Raw genomic sequence first — 18729 nt, forward strand, 5'->3', positions numbered from 1 at the left:
TATGTCAACATCTCCCTCGAAATTTTCAGCCTCTTCATTAGGGCCATCTTGATTATTTGCTCCTTTTCTTTTTCGAGGATTTTTATCTTTGGAACCGACTGGTCTACCACGTTTCAAACGTGCTTTAGAATCATTAATTAATTGTCCTTCTGGGACTTCAATTCGAATTGGAGCATTTTCAGCTGGAATATGTGATTTTGTAATTTTCTTTGGGTCAGTGAATGCATTTGGTAATTGATTTGCAATATTTTGCAAATGAATTATTCTTTGAACTTCAAGTTCACATTGATTTGTACGAGGATCAAATTGAGATAATGATTGTGCATTCCATATAATTTCTTTTTCCAGCTGTTTCTTTTCCCCCCCTAAAGTTGGGAAACTTGTCTCATCAAAATGACAATCAGCAAAACGAGTTGTAAATACATCTCTAGTTGTGGGTTCGAGATATTTAATGATAGATGGAGATTCATACCCAACATATATTCCCAGCCTCCTTTGAGGACCCATCTTTGTTCGTTGTAGTGGAGCAATCGGAACATATACTGTACAACCAAAGATTCTTAGATGGGAAATATTTGGCTCCTGGCCAAAAGCCAATTGTAGTGGGGAGAATCTGTGATATGATGTTGGCCTAATGCGTACAAGTGCAGTAGCATGTAAAATAGCATGTCCCCAAGCTATAATTGGGAGTTTTGTTCTTATAAGTAAATGTCTTGCGATTAATTGGAGGCGCTTAATAAATGATTCTGCTAGACCATTTTGTGTATGTACATGAGCAACAAGATGTTCAACATTTATCCCTATTGACATACAATAATCATTAAAAGCCTGTGATGTAAATTCACCAGCATTATCAAGGCGGATTGTCTTGATTGCATAGTTTGGGAATTGTGCTCGTAATCGGATTATTTGAGCAAGAAATCTTGCAAATGCTACATTAGGAGTAGATAATAAGCAAACATGTGACCATCTAGTTGATGCATCTATCAATACCATAAAATATCTTAATGGTCCACATGGTGGGCAAATAGGCCCACATATGTCGTCTTGAATTCGTTCAAGAAATCCAGGGGATTCAATTCCAACCTTTACCGGTGAGGGCTTAATGATTAACTTTCCTTGAGAACAAGCAGCACATGAGAACTCACTGGATAAAAGAATCTTTTGGTTCTTCAATGGATGACCATGTGAGTTCTCTATTATTCTACGCATCATAATTGAACCGGGATGGCCTAACCGGTCATGCCAAAAAACAAATAAATTTTTCTAGTTTGTGAACTTCTTGTTCACAATAACATGAGTTTCTATTGTACTTATACGTGTAACGTACAAACCTGAAGACAAACCAGGTAATTTTTCTAATATACGTTTTTTTCTTGAAACAATAGATGTTAGGGGTGTACGTCGGTCGGTTTGGTCGGGTTATAGCATATTTTTATTAACCCAATATAAATATCGGGTTGCAAATATTTAATCGTAACCCGCCCAATAAAAATTTAGAAAAAGTTCAACCCGCCCAATGATTTTGTCGGTTTGGTCGGGTTAACCCGTCCAAACCGTATTTTTTTTTATAATTGTTATTGTTAGTTTTTAGAATTCAAGTAATTAAATTTAAAAAATAAAAATATATTATTTATATTTCAAGCTAAAAAATGCTATAGTTTAAATTAATTTTAAGAACTTTAATATAAGATAATTATAATTGAGTAAACATAAATAATTGGATAAAATAATAATAAAAAGTGATAATATGGTATAGATTTTAAACTTTAACTTCAATATCCAAATACACTAAAATTTATTAACTATAAAATCTAAGTTTTAAGTTCAAAATTAAAATGTCCAAACTTTAAATACAAAATAGTTTAACTAATAAATGTAATTTATATAATATAAGATATACACTTTTATTAAAAAAATATATAAATCGGTTTAATTCGGTTTATTCGGGTTAATTGGGTGGTTTAGAATAATTTGTAAACCACCCAATATATTCATTGGGCGGTTTGGATTTTCATTGTATTATTTCAGGTTGTATTTTTTGTCGGTTTATTCGGTTTGGTTTGAGCGGTTTATTCGGGTTGGGCGATTTGTAAATTTTATTGAACACCCCTAATAGATGTAATGCAAAGATATTCAAAATTATTTTCATCTATTGTCTCAATATGATATTCATTACGACGTATATCTTTGAAACTCAACAGATTCCTTTTTGATTTGGTGGATAATAAGGCATCATCTATAATAATTTTTGTTCCTCTAGGCATCAATATAATGGCTCTTCCGAAGCCTTCAATTAAATTTGCAGTGTATGATATTGTATTAACATTTGCCTTCATTCTTGATAAATTTGAAAAATATTTATCACTTCTAAGTATTGTATGAGTGGTTGCGCTATCCACCAAACACATATCATCACCATTATTTGTAGAATCATGTATAGAATGACAAATGTCCATTACTTCATTAACAAAAAAAAACATAATAAGTTCAAAATATAAATGCTTAAATAATAAAAGTTCATTACATAAACATGCCAAATAAAATAAACACCTTAAAGTAAATAAATGATAATAATAATAAAAAAAAACATAACAAAGAAAAGTGACTAATTGTGGACATTCCCATCTCCATTATCGATATTCATGTTGTTATTAATGAGATCTTCATTAAAAAAATCTGCAACATCTAAGTGCGTAATATCCAAAGGCTCTTTGAGAAAACCATCATCTTGATAGGCAAAATTTGCTTCTATTTTCTTCTTTCCTTTCACAGATGCTTGATAAAGATCAGCAAGGTGTTTTGCCGTACGACAGGCACGTGCCCAGTGTCCTTTTATTCCACATCTGGAACATAAAATTTCAGAATTTCTATGATTATTATTTTGAGGACCTTTTCCCTTGTTCTCGGTAGTTGTGCTTTTTATTGGAGTATATGAATTTTTATTTTGACCATTACGATACCAAACATTGCTTCGACCGCGATCGCGACCACGACCGCGACTTTGATTATGGTCACGACCACGTCTATTACATCGATTATGATCACGACTACGACTATGATTATGATTGTCAGCAATTGTAGCATTCACTTCAGGGAATGGAGCAGACCCAGTTGGGCGAGATTCATGATTTTTTATCAAAAGTTCATTATTCTGCTTAGCTACTAGAAGACATGAAATCAATTTTGAATATTTTTTAAAATTTCGCTCTCTATATTGCTGCTACAGGAGCACACTAGAGGCATGAAAAGTAGTATATATTTTTTCTAACATTTCATAGTCAGTAACTTTTTCTCCACACAACATTAATTTAGAAGTGATATTAAACATTGCAGAGTTATAATCACTTACTGATTTAAAATCTTGCAACCTCAGGTGCAACAAATCATTCTTAGCCTTTGGCAATATGACAGTTTTTTGATGGTCATATCTTTCTTTCAAATTTTGCCAAAGCACAAGAGGATCTTTTACGGTTAACTATTCAAATTTTAACCCCTCATGAAGATGATGGCGAAGGAAAATCATAGTCTTGGCCTTATTTTGTTTTGTTTCAGTATTTTGATCTTTGATGGTGTCTCCAAGACCCATAGCATCTAAATGGATTTCAGCATGAAGAATCCATGACAAATAGTTTTTTCTAGAAATATCAAGTGCCAAAAAATCAAGTTTTGCAAGGTTTGTCATGGAGAAAACTATATCAATATAAAGTGTAAATTATTAGACATATACATAAATTTTGAAAAAAAAATACAACAAAATATAGTATAATATAGAATAAGATAATAAGATTAAACAATATAATATGATAAACAAATCAACACACATATATAATATATAAGCATCTATATAGATATATATATAAGCATAGACATATATTGTATAAATATTAATTCATTAAAAAAATGGCTAACTCGAATGTGTTTCAGTCAGATGAGTATATATATACATATATATATTTAGTGTATCATGATTTTGAAGCAATTCGAGATCACATAATAAAAACATTATCATACATTGGTTAGAGGCTCGTGCTAATAACGTATTATGAAATATTAGTATTATGTAATATTATAATTTAGAGAAAGAAAATAGAGAAGAGATGATAATTTTCTGAGTATTTTATTCCAATAGGTGATCTCCTATTTATACACATACAAGAGTCAAATATTAAGAAACTAAGAGAAAAGGAAACTAAGAAAAAGGGAATGTTGATTACATTAATGGTAATAAATAAAAGATTTGGACATCCACATAATTAATAATATTTATAACAATTATAAAATAATTAACTTATTTAAATAATTTTTTATTACCATATAAAAAATATTCCAATATTATTTGCAAAACGTGAAATGACACAGATCAACCACCAACAACAACTAGCTAAAATCATCTCATCAATGAGGGAAAAACAACATGACTAATAGGGTTTAAACCCAATTAAAAAAACAATAGTAGAATCAATTTCAGCTTTAGAAATAATAAGGGAATTTACATGGTATATTAACTTTTGTTATTTTTTTACAAAAATACTGTCAGGCGGTATTTTTTATTTTTTTACTGTATTTTTTTATAAGTTTCATACTGCAGTATACTGTGTTAAGTTTTCACTAGTGTTCTACTGGTATTTTTTAGTTGTTCTACTGTTATTTTGAGTTGTTCTGCTTTGTGTTTTTCTGGTGTTTTATAAAAACACAGTATTTTTGAAAGCTTTTCCGTGTGACGGTATTTTTGTAAAAGTTAACCCAAATTCCAGTATTTTTGTAAGTTTCCCAATAATAAAGCCCGTATTGGAAGCCCAACTATGCCCTAATTGAAGAGATATGAGCTCATCCACCTCCATCTAAAAAATCCAGGCTGCCCTGAACACCCACACCACCCAAACCACACATGCAACGAGATGTAAATGTTACAACGAGCAAGATGCATTATCAGCTTCACTAACCTGTATGTTAACCCCATCAATACCTACTTGGACTTGATCCATTAAAGGTTTTGCTATATATGTGAAATATTGTACAAAGTAAAAAAATAGTTCAAGACAAGTAAATAGTCTTTTTATAAAATGACTCAAGTGGATCTCGCAGAGAATTTGCGAAAAAAGGGCATCTTGCAGTGTTTCATAATGAATGTGTACTTGGTTGATTTTATTGCATTCGTAAGCTTGTCTCAATGTTTAAGTTAAACATGTGTAAATATGGACTAATTCAGACGGTGAAACTATAAATAACTTATTAAATTAGTCATATCTTCGTTTGATTGTATTTGCTACCAAAATCTATAAAAAGTAAAAAGGATACATATATACTATATTGTAACAATACATATGCTTCAAAGTGGCACCCTATTTATAAAACTAGAGCAATACTATTAGGTATTTTACAGTGTCCAACACTATACCAATGTGATGTGTTGCAGGTACTAGTAATTTTTTATATTGTTTATTGAATCAAATGTGTAGGACTCAATATTTAATTATATTAATAATAATATGTCACGTCTATGATAGTTTAAGTTACCTTTGTGGTGATTTAACTATAGATTATGACTTTTGTCACTGCTAATAAAGTTAAAGAGAATAAAAGTAGAAAAATTGCTATAAGGGATTGTGTCATGACTCCTAAATATGTATTTTTGGTGAATAGTTGGTCGAGAGGAAGGGTAGTTTTGTCTAGGATATTACGATAGGGGTTTCCTCTCTCACCATACTTGTTCTTATTTTATGGCGAGGCTCTATCAACTCTCATCTTACAAGCTGAGTCTAAATTTGAGTTAATAGGATTTAGGTGTCCTAGATTTGGACTGAGGGTGTCTCATTTATTCTTCGCTGATGATAATCTCATCTTTGAAAGGGCGATTGTTGGACATACTAAGAAAATTCGGCGTATCCTGCAGACTTATGAGTTGGCTTCTGGCTAGAAGATCAACTATGAGAAGTGGGCAATTACATTTGGTCTGAATGTCTCTCAAGTGGATCAGAACGAAGCATTTCAAATTTTGGGATTGACATCTATGGTCACTCATGATAAATATCTTGGCCTGCCGACTGTTTTCGAAAGAAATAAGAAGCACACCTTTGAGAGAATATGTGAGAAAGTGCAGAAGCACTACTACAAACTACACTTTTGGTGTTAGTTTTAAACTCACACTTATACCTATAGTGTCAGTTCATAGAACCGACACCTATTCTACTGAGACAAAACGTATATTTTTAGTGTCGGTTATGAATTGAGACTTTTGGGCATTGGTGTCGGTTCTCAACCAATACTTAGAGATGTGCTATTAATTTTTGTATTATATGTCTCGGTTTAGAACCGAGACCACCAAAAAAAAACAAAAAAAACTTTCAGATCTGACGATGAATTACTCCGAGCCAAAACTAAGATCCAAACAATAAAATTTACATTATCAAATCCAAAAATAAAATTTACATATTCTTAAAACTGTATAAAACACCATCATAAACAAGCGAATAAATTTCAACAGATCAATCCAAAATAAATTGCACTCCAATTTATTTTATACAATATAAGCCTTATAATAATAATTTATATATCAAAATATAAATTCTTTGACACATTTACAGTAAAATATACATCAAATAGAATTAAAAATATAAACCTAAACGATATTTAGAGATAAAGACAAAACCAAAAACCCATTTAAATAAAACAAAAAAATTGACTTCTTTTGGCTCATTTAAAACCAAATGGCCAGGTACTAAGATTCAATTACGACGAGAGAGAAATCGAGAGAAATGGAGTGCGAGAGGGACGAGAATGTTGGGGTTTGGGGTTTTGGGGGTCCCTAAGCACGGTGGTAACCACCTTATGGCCAAACGATGGTCGAAGGCACCGTCTAAATGTAAACCAGAGAAGAGAGAGGGTCAGCAACCTCTCATCTCTAGTTTTCTCTGGTTTTGGGGTTAGGAGGGCGGTGACCCCTTGTTTGTTGTTGCAATTGAAGAAGACTGAAGTTGTTCTAGTAATGGCAGCACACGAAGGGAGAATAGAGAGAGGGGATGGTAGAGAGAGCAACAGAGAGAGTTGGGAGCAACAGAGAGAGAAAGGATAGTGTTTAGGATTTTCTCTAGGGTTATACAATATTCCTTATATACTCTTTAAGAAAAAATTGATACAACTAAAAGTTAAAAAGATTTACATTTTAAAACTTTAAGTGTCAGTTTATAATTGAGACCAAAAGATCTTTTAGTCTCAGTTATGAATCGATACCTATACTCAATTTATATGTATATATATTTTCTAACTTTTTTTGGTCTCAGTTATATACTTTTAGTGTCGGTCTACTAACTGACACTTAAAGTCATTATAGGTGTCAATTATAAATCAAGACTAAAGAGTTAGGATGGTCTTTAGTATCATTTTTTTTTAAATATTCCTAGAACTGACACCAAAAGTCTATTTTGTAATGTTGATGAGAATTCGTGGTTGGAAACGTAGCTTTCTCTCAGCTGGTGGTCGTGAGGTACTTATTAAATCAATTCTCCAAGCTATTCTAAATTACTTGATGAGTGTGTTTAATTAAATTGCTGATATATACGTGTGAAAAATTCAAGTCAATAGTAAGAGAAGTTTGGTGGGGGACCAATGGGGTTAACCAAAAAATCTCGTGGATTAAGTGGGAGAAAATTTGTAAGCCGAAGACCCTGAGTGGTCTTGGATTTCGTAATTTTTGACTATTCAATAAGGCTCTGGTAGTAAACAAGTATGGAGGATAATAAAATTCCCTACCTGCTCAGGTTTTAAAGCATAAGTACTTCCCCCATTGCTCGATTGTGGAAACTAAAGAAAGAAGTGGGTCTTCCCATCTATGGACCAGCCTTGTGTGGGATATTAAGTTAATTCAAAAGGGCATCAGACATGTTATTGGTGATGGTTCTCAGGTAAGGATATTTTGTGACCCATGGATACATGGACATGTGAATTTTCGACTTATTACTAGTCTTGTGGATGGAATCACTTTGGTTAATGAATTTATTGCTACAACGGCGAATGGGATGTTGAGAAATTTCAGGGGACGTTTCTTCCAATTGATGTTGAGGCTATCTTATCTATTCCTTTAGTGAGAGGTGTGTATGGATGGTGCTGTCACTATGACCGGGAAGGTGTTTATTCGGTCAGGAGTGGCTATGTTGTGGCATGGTCCCTTCAATTTGCTGAGGGCGTTATTGATTCATCTCGATTGGTGTAGTGGTAGAATGGTATGTGAACTTTGGGTGTCCCTCCAAAATTAAAGCTATTTACATGGCACCTATTTAACTATGCCATCCATGTATAGCTACGTAACTTGGTTCTCAGAAAGTTATAGTTCCTCTATGTTGTTCAAGATGTAGTGAGAATTTTGAGATCCAGTTAATTCTTTATTTTTTTGTCATGTTCTTACTCTAGTTTGGGAATAAGTAGGATTACTATCTTCTATTCATAGATATGTTAATGGCCTGGTATCGAACATTCTTAATGTTCTTTTTTTATGAACTTTCTCAGGATGAGTTCGAGTTGATGGTGATGTACCTTGGTGGATTTGGTATGATAGAAAATTTGTATTGTTTGGTAAGACACAATCAAGAGTGGCAATTCTTCTCGAACTAGCTCAGTGGGCCTTGGAAGAATTTTGAGAGTACCAATGACTTGGTATGAGGATGAAAACATCTAGTAGTATTGGCAGAGCCACCACAAGGTGGTGTCCTCCACCAATGGGGCACTTCTCTTTGACTACCAACGCTTCAATAAAATCGGGCAGGGTTTGTGGGGAATTGGGAGGTGTGATTCAGGATAGTGAGGGCTGGGGTGGTTTGGGCTTGTTGGGCAGTGGGGGTGGTATGGGAGTTTGGTGTGAATTTGACGGAGTTGCTTGCGGTTAGATTGGGACTGGGTATTGCTCGACAATTTGAATTAATTTCTATCTCCATTATAGAAAGTGATTCGACAGTTTTCATAGGCTGGATTAATAGTTCGAATTCCAATAACGTACGTCAGACAAATATTTTTTATGTTATTTCTTTATTAACAATTGTTAATGGTGTTCTTGCAAGACTATTTTGTACTCTACAAATAGTATTGCCCATGCACTGGCTATTTTTGTTACTAGTTCTTTAGGAGAGTATATTTAACCAGATACTTGTCCACACTTTATTAGTTCTCATAGTTAATTTATTTTATTGAATTCTATCTTTCTTTCAAAAAAAAAAAAAAAAAACTTGCTCAAATCTTTGCATAGTAAATAATTATGATGTTTTTATAGGAAAGTTTGTTACAAGCCAAGCCTTTGAATGGTCCAGTAATTATATTTTTTTTAGCAGCTATAATGTTGAATGTTAAACTTAGGGGTGTGCAGAAAGTCATCCAATCCAATTCCAACCGACCGATCCAATCCCAACCGATCCAATAGAATCGGATATCCAATCATAATTGGATCGGATCGGATGCAAATTTTAAAAATCCAATTGGATCGGATCGGATGTTGGATGAGACATCCGATCCAATGGATAACCGATCCAATCCAATCCAATATCATCCAATGTCCATCCAATCATATTTAATATTTATAATTTTATATATTTAATTATTTTATTTAATATTTTATATATTATTTCATTATCTATGTTAGATTATTAGGTTTTAAATTATGTTTTTTCATATATATATATTTTTTAGTGGTTAAAATGGATTGGATTCATCCATGGGATCCATTGGATGGATCCAATCCAATCTAATAAAAAACCAGTTAAAGCATCCAATGGATAGAACCGATCCAATCCAATACATCCATTGGATCGGATCGGATCAGATGACTCAATTCAATTGGATTGGATCGGATGGAAAAATCCAATATCCAATAAATAATTGGATTGGATTGGATGGGTCAAAATCCATTGGATGTGATCCAATGAACACCCCTAGTTAAACTGTCATATATAATAATAATAATAATAAAATAATGTATATTATTATGATCAATAACGCGTACGTAACATATAGATTTACAAAAAACAATTAAATTAAATAAATAAAGAAATAACGTGTAACAAATATTCATTTGAATAAAAGATTTAGTCAAATATATATTTATTTTGAAAACAAAATAGAGAGTGTAGTAATTAAGTAATTGAAAAATATCGTAAAAAGTAGTAATAATGGCCGAAGAAGAAGAACAAGATCAGTCCACAACGGCAAATGTTACAACAATGGCAGAAGAACAATCTTCTTCTTCTTCAATATCACATAAAACTATTAAGAGATTCGACTCTTTCGATATCGAATCTCGCACCTATTTAGGTCACGGAAGCCATGACGGCTCAAAGGTGCCTGATTATTATTATTTTCTCTTTTCTTAATCTTTTTATTTAGATATTATTATTGAAGAAAAATGATTTATTTTGTTTGATGGATGATATGATTATTAATAATCAGGTTATGAAATGGTCAACGGTATTACACTTAGCTTTTCAAAGCATTGGAATTGTTTATGGTGACATTGGAACATCACCATTGTATGTGTATGCAAGTACATTTCCTAATGGTATCATCAAACATGAAGATGATATTTTGGGTGCTTTTTCAATTATCTTTTATACAATCACATTAAGTACTTTGGTTAAATATGTCTTCATCGTATTGAGGGCAACTGACAATGGTGATGGTACGTATATTTATATTCTTTATTTTCTTTATTCATTAATTTTCTCTAACCCTAACTGTACATGTTAATAAAATATTTACCTTATTAGTTTCGATATTATATATGCTTATATGTATCTGAATTACATATCAGATCTGATTGTGTAGGAAAATCAGAAATTAATTAATTTACCATGAAAATAATATGATTGATGAGTATGTGTATAATTAGTATGCTTGGTTGGAAAGAATAAAAACAAGAATAATATTAAGAATAAAAATAGGAATAAGAATAGTGGGAAACTAATAAAAATTCAGAATGGTCTTTCTTTCAACTTTAAAATAGAATAACTATATACTGAAATAATGGAAAATAATGTGGAGTGATAATCTAATACTTTAAATTAAGGCAACCAATCAAATGGATGAATGAAAATTGAATCATTTCTATTACATTTCATTTCATTATCTCTAACAAAACATGACTTAATTAGTGTTTCTATTGTTTTGAGTGTTGAAAGTAAATTAATTAAGTTGCAGTATTAGTAGATTTACTTTCTAAAATGGAGATTAATTCTTTTTCTTTTACTTTTTTAATAGGCATTTGATTTTATGTCATATATAAATAATTGTTGTAATGTTTGTAGGAGGAACGTTTGCGTTGTATTCTCTAATATGCCGATATGCTAAGGTTGGATTGACCCCAAGTGAGCAAGCTGAGGACACCAACATCTCAAATTTTAAGCTTGAGTTGCCCACTAAACGCGTGAAACTAGCAACATGGGTTAAATCTCGTCTTGAGAAAAGTGACATTGCCAAATACTTCTTATTAATTGTCACCTTTCTTGGAACTTCCATGTTGATTGGTGATGGTATCTTTACTCCATGCATTTCAGGTACCAAAATATAAATACAACAAGTTAAGTTGACTCATTATATTCACTGTACCAAATCATGTAGCGGGGCAAGATAGGTACTTTGTCTCTTACCACTAACCTTTAGAAATAGAGAAATGCTAAAGGGCACTAGCGGTGCTTAGCACCCTCTTATGTGTTAATATTGTTTTTGGTCCAACTAAATATCGAGTCCCATATAATTTAATATAATAGCTTTTAAGAAGTATCACTATAATCGAAACCCGACATGTACATTGAGAAGGTGCTAGGCACCACTAATGCCTAATAGCAATGCTCTTAAAAATAAGTTGGGTTAATTTGACTTGCCTGCATTTTGCCCTTATTAACTGACGAAAAGCTACTTAGTTGAGAGAGGGCCTTGGTTCCCAATTTTTTTTTTTTTATTTCTATTATTTAGAAAAAAAATTATATAAAAACCTTTATGTTCTTCAAAAATAATTTCATTGAGCCTTCCTAATTTTTCCCCTTACTTTTTGGCCCTCTTGAACTCAATTGCTGCCCTCCATTTCTGTTTGTTAACTTGGGAAGAAAATTCAACAAAAACTAAAAAATAATAATTCTCCAATTAATAGATGATAATTAATTGGTATAATACAAACTAATCAAGATTAATTTTACCTTATTCAAAAAAAAAATCAAGATTAATTTTACCTTTGTTGATGGCAGTTTTATCAGCTGTTGGAGGTATTAAGGAAGCTGACCCTAGTATGACACAAGGTAATTAATATATACAATATAATTATCTCAATAAATCATATATAGTACGATAAATAATTAATTCAATCATTTCTTCTTAACAGATAAAATTGTTTGGGCATCAGTAGCAATCTTGATTATGCTATTTATGGTTCAAAGATTTGGAACTGACAAAGTGGGCTACACATTTTCTCCATTACTCTTACTATGGTTTGCACTTATTAGTAGCATTGGACTCTATAATTTCATCAAGTTTGATTGGACAGTCATCAGAGCCATTAATCCAGGTTACATAGTAACTTATTTTATCAGAAACAAAAAAGATGCTTGGCTATCTCTTTGTGGCACAGTACTATCCATTACAGGTACACATATTCAAAATAAAAAACTATCAGAAAAATTATACAATGATACATGAGTACACTCTAATTTTCTATTATAATCTTTTAGTCAATTAACACTTCTCATTAAACATTGGAATTATATAATATAATGTTTCAGTGTTTCACCATATATCAATGCAGGAGCTGAAGCTTTATTTGCCGATGTGGGACATTTCTCAGTGAAGTCCATTCGAATAAGCACTTGTTTTATAACTTACCCAGCTATTATTTTAGCCTATGCTGGACAATCTGCTTTTCTTCGCAAGCATCCTGATCTTGTTTCAGATATTTTTTACAAGTCAATTCCAGGTGATCAAAAGAATAGCAGATCGACTTAAGCAATTTTCTTTCTTGTGAATTCTAATAATGAATAATTAATTAAAAATTGTTTGTATATTTTTGTTTAGGTCCTATGTACTGGCCAATGTTTGTGGTGGCTATATTGGCAGCAATCATAGCTAGTCAATCATTGATTTCTGGAACATTTTCAATAGTCCAACAATCTCTTTCTATGGGATGTTTTCCACGTGTGAAGATTATTCACACTTCAGCTACTCATAAAGGACAAGTTTATATTCCAGAAGTTAATTATCTTCTCATGGTGGCTTGTGTTGCTGTTACTTTAGGCTTCAAAACTGGTGTACAACTCGGCAATGCCTATGGTACTACATATAAATGCTCTATTATATTAATGCAATATATATTTTTCCATTTACTACTTTAAAGCCTTTGAATATTACTAAAACATATACATGTACATGTACTATATATGTATAGAGCTAAATATTACTCACAGAACTTTGTATGGTATAGTATCCTTTGGCTTAGTTTTCTGTAAACTAATTTTAGGGTTTTAGAATAAAAAATAAAAAATTCTTAATTAATTAAAAGACTTACAAAAGGACTCCAGTGAGAAATTACTTTCATAATTAGACTAATATACATTATGTTTAGTTTATTCATATCTAAATACTGAGAAATTTTTTTATATATCTTATACTTTTAGCTATAATTTTTTTTTAATAATATTCAAATTATTTATAGGGTTTTAGAACTAAAAAAATTCATTTTAAAGTGTTTGGATAAAAAATAAAAAATTCTCAATTAATTAAAAAAACTTACAAACTCTTTTGTGAAACTTTTTAAAAATTAAAATAATACATAATTTTAATTTATTCACAATTTTTTTTTCTAACAATATCCAAGGCCGGCCATGGACATAGGCGGGCTAGACCCGCCTACGGCTCACTCATTTTAGGAGCCCAAATAAAAAAATACTTTTTGAAAAATATATATATTTTTTCTAATAATTTTAAAAATATCATTTATCTTTATAGTAAGGACCTAAAAAAATTTTTTTGCCTGTAGCCCATTTCAACTCAGGATCGGCCCATTAATATCCAAATACATTGAGAAAAATTATTTATCTTGTACTTTTAGATATAAGCAAAAATAAAATATTAACCAAACAGACCACACTTAACTAATGCAATGTAGTAGTTAGTCTCATCTCATTACATAATATAAGTAATGATTTACAAAGAAAATTACACAATTGATACTACATATGATTGCATATACATTTCTCATTACCTTTTATTAGTCATAACATTATTATTATCTCATGCCATATACAGGGTTGGCAGTGGTATTTGTAATGATAATAACATCATCTTTCCTAGTGATCATCATGACAGTGATATGGAAAACTCACATACTTCTCATACTCTTATACATTGTTACAATTGGTACAATGGAGGTTATGTACTTGACCTCAGTTCTCTACAAATTTGACCAAGGAGGTTACCTTCCTCTTGCTTTTGCCACAATATTAGTCACAATCATGTTTGTTTGGCACAATGTGTACTTGAGAAAGTACAAGTATGAGTCAAATAATAAGGTTTCTCCACAAATGGTCAATGATATTATGAACAACATAAGAATTACTCGAATGCCTGGGATTGCTCTATTCTATTCTGAACTTGTACAAGGAATTCCTCCAATTTTCAAGCATTACGTGCAAAATATGCCCGCATTACACTCAACACTCATCTTTGTCTCTAAAAAATCATTACCAATTAGTAAGGTTTCACCAGAGGAGCGATTTTTGTTTCGCAGGCTTGAGCCTAAGGAGTTGAACATGTTTCGCTGTGTCGCGAGGTATGGTTATAGGGATTCGCATAAGGAAAGTGAACCCTTTGAGAAAATGTTGGTTGATAAATTAAAGGAGTTTATAATGAAGAAGAATAGTGAAGAAGTCATAAGTAGTAGTAATGAGCAAGAAGAACTATTAAGGAGTGATGAGATTGAAAGAATTGACAAAGCTTTTAATGATCATGGTGTTGTTCATTTGATGGGAGAAAGCCAGGTGTTTGCTGGTGCAGGAGCTAATTTGGGTAAGAAAATTTTGATTGATTATGCTTATGATTTCTTGGTAAGAAATTTGAGGCAGAGCAGTAATCATTCATTTGATATTCCTCACAAAAGAATGGTCAAAGTAGGGATGACTTATGAGCTTTGATTAATAAATTTACTTATTAGTTAAGCATGTCTTGTTTAGTTTTATTTTTTTTAATAGTGTTCCTTTTTTGTTTTATTTCATTTTGTGTTTAGTTATAAATAAATAATGTGCAGATTTTTTTCCTCTTTTATTAATAGTTTTTGGCCCCTTAACTTTTTCTCTGGCTCAGTCATTGGTTATATCAGAGAAAACTAAAATGTTTTGATTGTGATTAATGTTGAAGAAAAAAGGGAGAAAAATAAAAGAAAAATCTTAGCTTGAGAATTGAGTTCTGTCACATTATATTTATTTTAATGACACAATTACTACTAGTTTTTGTGATCTCAAATTCTCAATGTTATGAGTGAGAGTCCAACTTAATTCCTATCTCTGTCAAACAATCTAATAACAAGTTGAGACAATTGTCATAATTGGATCTCTCAAAGGAACAATAATAGACAATTGTCCAGCTCACCTTAGATCCCTATTTGTTAAGGCCTTTCAAATAGAGTAAACAAGTGAGTGAAAGAATATAATAAAAGAAAGGGAAAAAAACTTGCTTTTGTAATAACATATTCTTATGCTGGAGCTACAAATTAAACTTGGATAATATTAGACAAATGATCAAATTAGTGATGGAAATTTCTATGCTACTGCACTTCTACTTGACACCTATCGTAATGATAAAACGGCTCGTCTCGCTGTAACCTTCTTTTGAATTCTCAAAACTTCTGGCACTCCACCCTTGTAGGGACAGAAAACTCATCGCTGTCTTGGCTGTGCTACCGAATGCTCTGGGAAAGTCAGAATAGGAGAACACTCATCTGGGTGGGCTTACTACTTAGACGCTTTCTTTGGTATATGTAGTATATTTTCAGTTTTATTATAATAATAGTTTAACACAATCATGCAATGGGACAATATGGTCTCAAAAACCTTAGCCAAAGAGAATATGAATGATTAGAAAACTTTGATTGAATAGTCATATGGAAGTTTCCATACTTGGACTGTTGGAAAAAGTCTTCAATGTCTTTTTTACCTTTCCACTAGACTCACATCACATGGTCCATAATTTATTTTATTCTTTTGCTATAAAATGAGTGTTTGTTTGTTGTCGTTTGACAATAATGATAGTTTTTTCTTGGTAAACCAACAAAAATGACTTGTCGTCCATTACACATGAAAAACGAACGACTTCTCGTTTGAAAATTCCCTTTATTTATAATAACAAACGACTTGTAGTTTTTTAATATGCATGAATTATTGTAATAATATATTAGGCCACAATGATGTGTGTTAGTGTGCAAATAAAGTTCTACATTGACTAGAAGTGGAAAGAATCTTAGGTATATAAGGATGAACACTATTACTATTGGTTTGAGGTCTTTTAAGAAGGTGCTTAAGAAAAAAATAGCTTAAGTGCAAAGAAAACAATATCACGTCAAGAGTAGAGATGGATGGTGTCCGATATCCCAACACTCTATTTTTTGAGTTGTGTTCCATTAATTTTCTTACATTTATAAAAAAAATTAACCATCACCACATGTGCAGCACAATCTACGAAAAACTAAATTAACATATGATTACTGTAAATTAATTCAATTTGCATTATTTTATCAAATTATAATTAATAAACGACTCTAAAATTAACATTATCAAGAATATTAAAAAAAATATTTAATACAAAAATTATGCACTGCTTTTGGAGCCGTTTGCACTCATCATCTTAACCAAAATTAAATTTTATAATCATTCTACTCTATGCACTGTTTGCTACAATAATAATTTTTCTCTCTTTGTAATTTTTTCTACTGTGAAAATTTTGATATGGGTGAAGTAGTTGGTGGAGCGCTTCTCTCTTTGCTTTCCTTAATCCTTTGGCGAAAAAGTTACCTACAGAGATGAAGGACTTTTTCAAAGAAAAAGATGTCATTCTCAAGTTGTTAAAGAGCTTAAAACATTGCTTTCGACAACTGATCTACTGCTCATTGATGCTGAGGAGAAGCTCATCAAAGAGGAAGTTGTGAGAAAGTGGCTTGATGATGTCAAGGACATCATTTATGATGCAGACAATTTGGTATACATGATCGAGGCTGTGAAAGACCTTTTCAAAGGAAAAGATGTCATTCTCAAACTGTTGAAGGAGCTCAAAATATTACTTTCCACGACTGGTCTACTGCTCAATGATGTTGAGGAGAAGTTCATCAAAGAGGAGGATGTGAAGAAGTAGCTTGATGATCTCATCATTTATGATGCAGACAATTTGGTTTACATGATCGATATGAATCATGGCAAAATAAACAGGAAGGCGAATCTCGTAGTCGCGGCTACAGTTGTACTAGTAGTAAGGTACTCATGAAACTCATGATCTCATCATCAACTCCTTTAACTTCTTTTGATAAAGACATAAAATCTAAGATAGAAAAGACACAAAGGAAGCTTCTTTTAGAGAATAAAGATGTTAGTTTAGAGCGTTGAAAAAAGTATAAGCTTCCAGTTAGAGCGTGTGATCCTCTGTTAGAAGAATCTAGTGTTTATGGAAGGGATGCTAATAAAGAAGAGACTATGAAGTTGATACTTTCAGATGATAAGATCGGGGACGATGATGACAAACTATCTGTAATTCCAATTATGGGAATGGGTGGTATTGGTAAGACTACTCTTGCTCAACTTGCATACAAGGATGATAGGATCGAGGAGAAGTTTGATACCAAAGTACGGATTACAGTTAGAGATGATAAAATTGACTATGTGATAGTGATGGGGTTAATTGTTGAGAAACTCACTTCTAAGAAATATGAAATTGAGGAACTGTACGATCTTCAAGATGAAGTACAAAATACTTTGAGGATAAAGAAGTTTTTATTTATTGTTGATGATGTTTGGGATGAGGATTCAACCAAGTGGGATGTTCTATAAAAGTTTCAAATCATGATTGCATGGAAGCAATATTATTGTGACAACATGTAGCACAATTGCTGCATCAACTGTGACAATATAGTCAATTTATCAGTTGAAGGGAATATCTGAGGTTGTTGGATGGCAGTTATTTGCTAATCATTCCTTAATTGATTAGACTCAGATGAAAATGATACTGATATTAAAGAAATTGGAAGAAGAATTGTTGATAAGTGTAATGGTCTTGCAATAAAGTCAATTGACAATCTCTTAAGAGGGAAACATAATAAGGGAGAATGGGAGAACATTCTTAATGATGATATATGGAGATTTTATGAAAGAAAAAATAATGGTGTTCTTCTAGAATTTGTGGTTGATTTACTTTTATCTACCTTCTAATTTAAAGTCTTGTTTTACTTATTGTACTCAACTTCTTAAAGATTATGAATTAAAAAAAACGGAGATAATCTTGTTATGGGTGGCTGAAGGTCTTTTACAATCTCGAAACACAAGGAGTGCTTTAGAGACGAATACTTCCAAGATCTAATTTCTAGGTCATTTTTTAACAATCAAGTGCGAATGAATCAATTTTTTTCGTGCATAATCTACTACATGATCTAGCAATGTTTTTGTCTGGTGAGTTTTCTCCTAAGGTTTGCCATCTTTTTGGAGTCGTCACAACATGGTGAATAAGCTA

The 18729-nt window shown here is 31.8% G+C and overlaps 1 protein-coding gene across 1 annotated transcript; it reads left to right on the forward strand.

Moving 5' to 3' along the window:
* The first annotated feature begins 10065 nt into the window (after positions 1–10065).
* Positions 10066–15419, forward strand: LOC115709160 (potassium transporter 5). Its single transcript, XM_030637196.2, has 8 exons — positions 10066–10322; positions 10432–10660; positions 11286–11534; positions 12222–12272; positions 12356–12616; positions 12776–12943; positions 13042–13296; positions 14272–15419. Exons 1-8 carry the CDS (start codon positions 10155–10157, stop codon positions 15153–15155), a joined length of 2265 nt encoding a protein of 754 aa, XP_030493056.2. The 5' UTR covers positions 10066–10154; the 3' UTR covers positions 15156–15419.
* Positions 15420–18729: the final 3310 nt, after the last annotated feature.

This window comes from Cannabis sativa, chromosome 3 (genome assembly GCF_029168945.1).
Source record: "Cannabis sativa cultivar Pink pepper isolate KNU-18-1 chromosome 3, ASM2916894v1, whole genome shotgun sequence".
In the NCBI taxonomy this organism is placed as follows: domain Eukaryota; kingdom Viridiplantae; phylum Streptophyta; class Magnoliopsida; order Rosales; family Cannabaceae; genus Cannabis; species Cannabis sativa.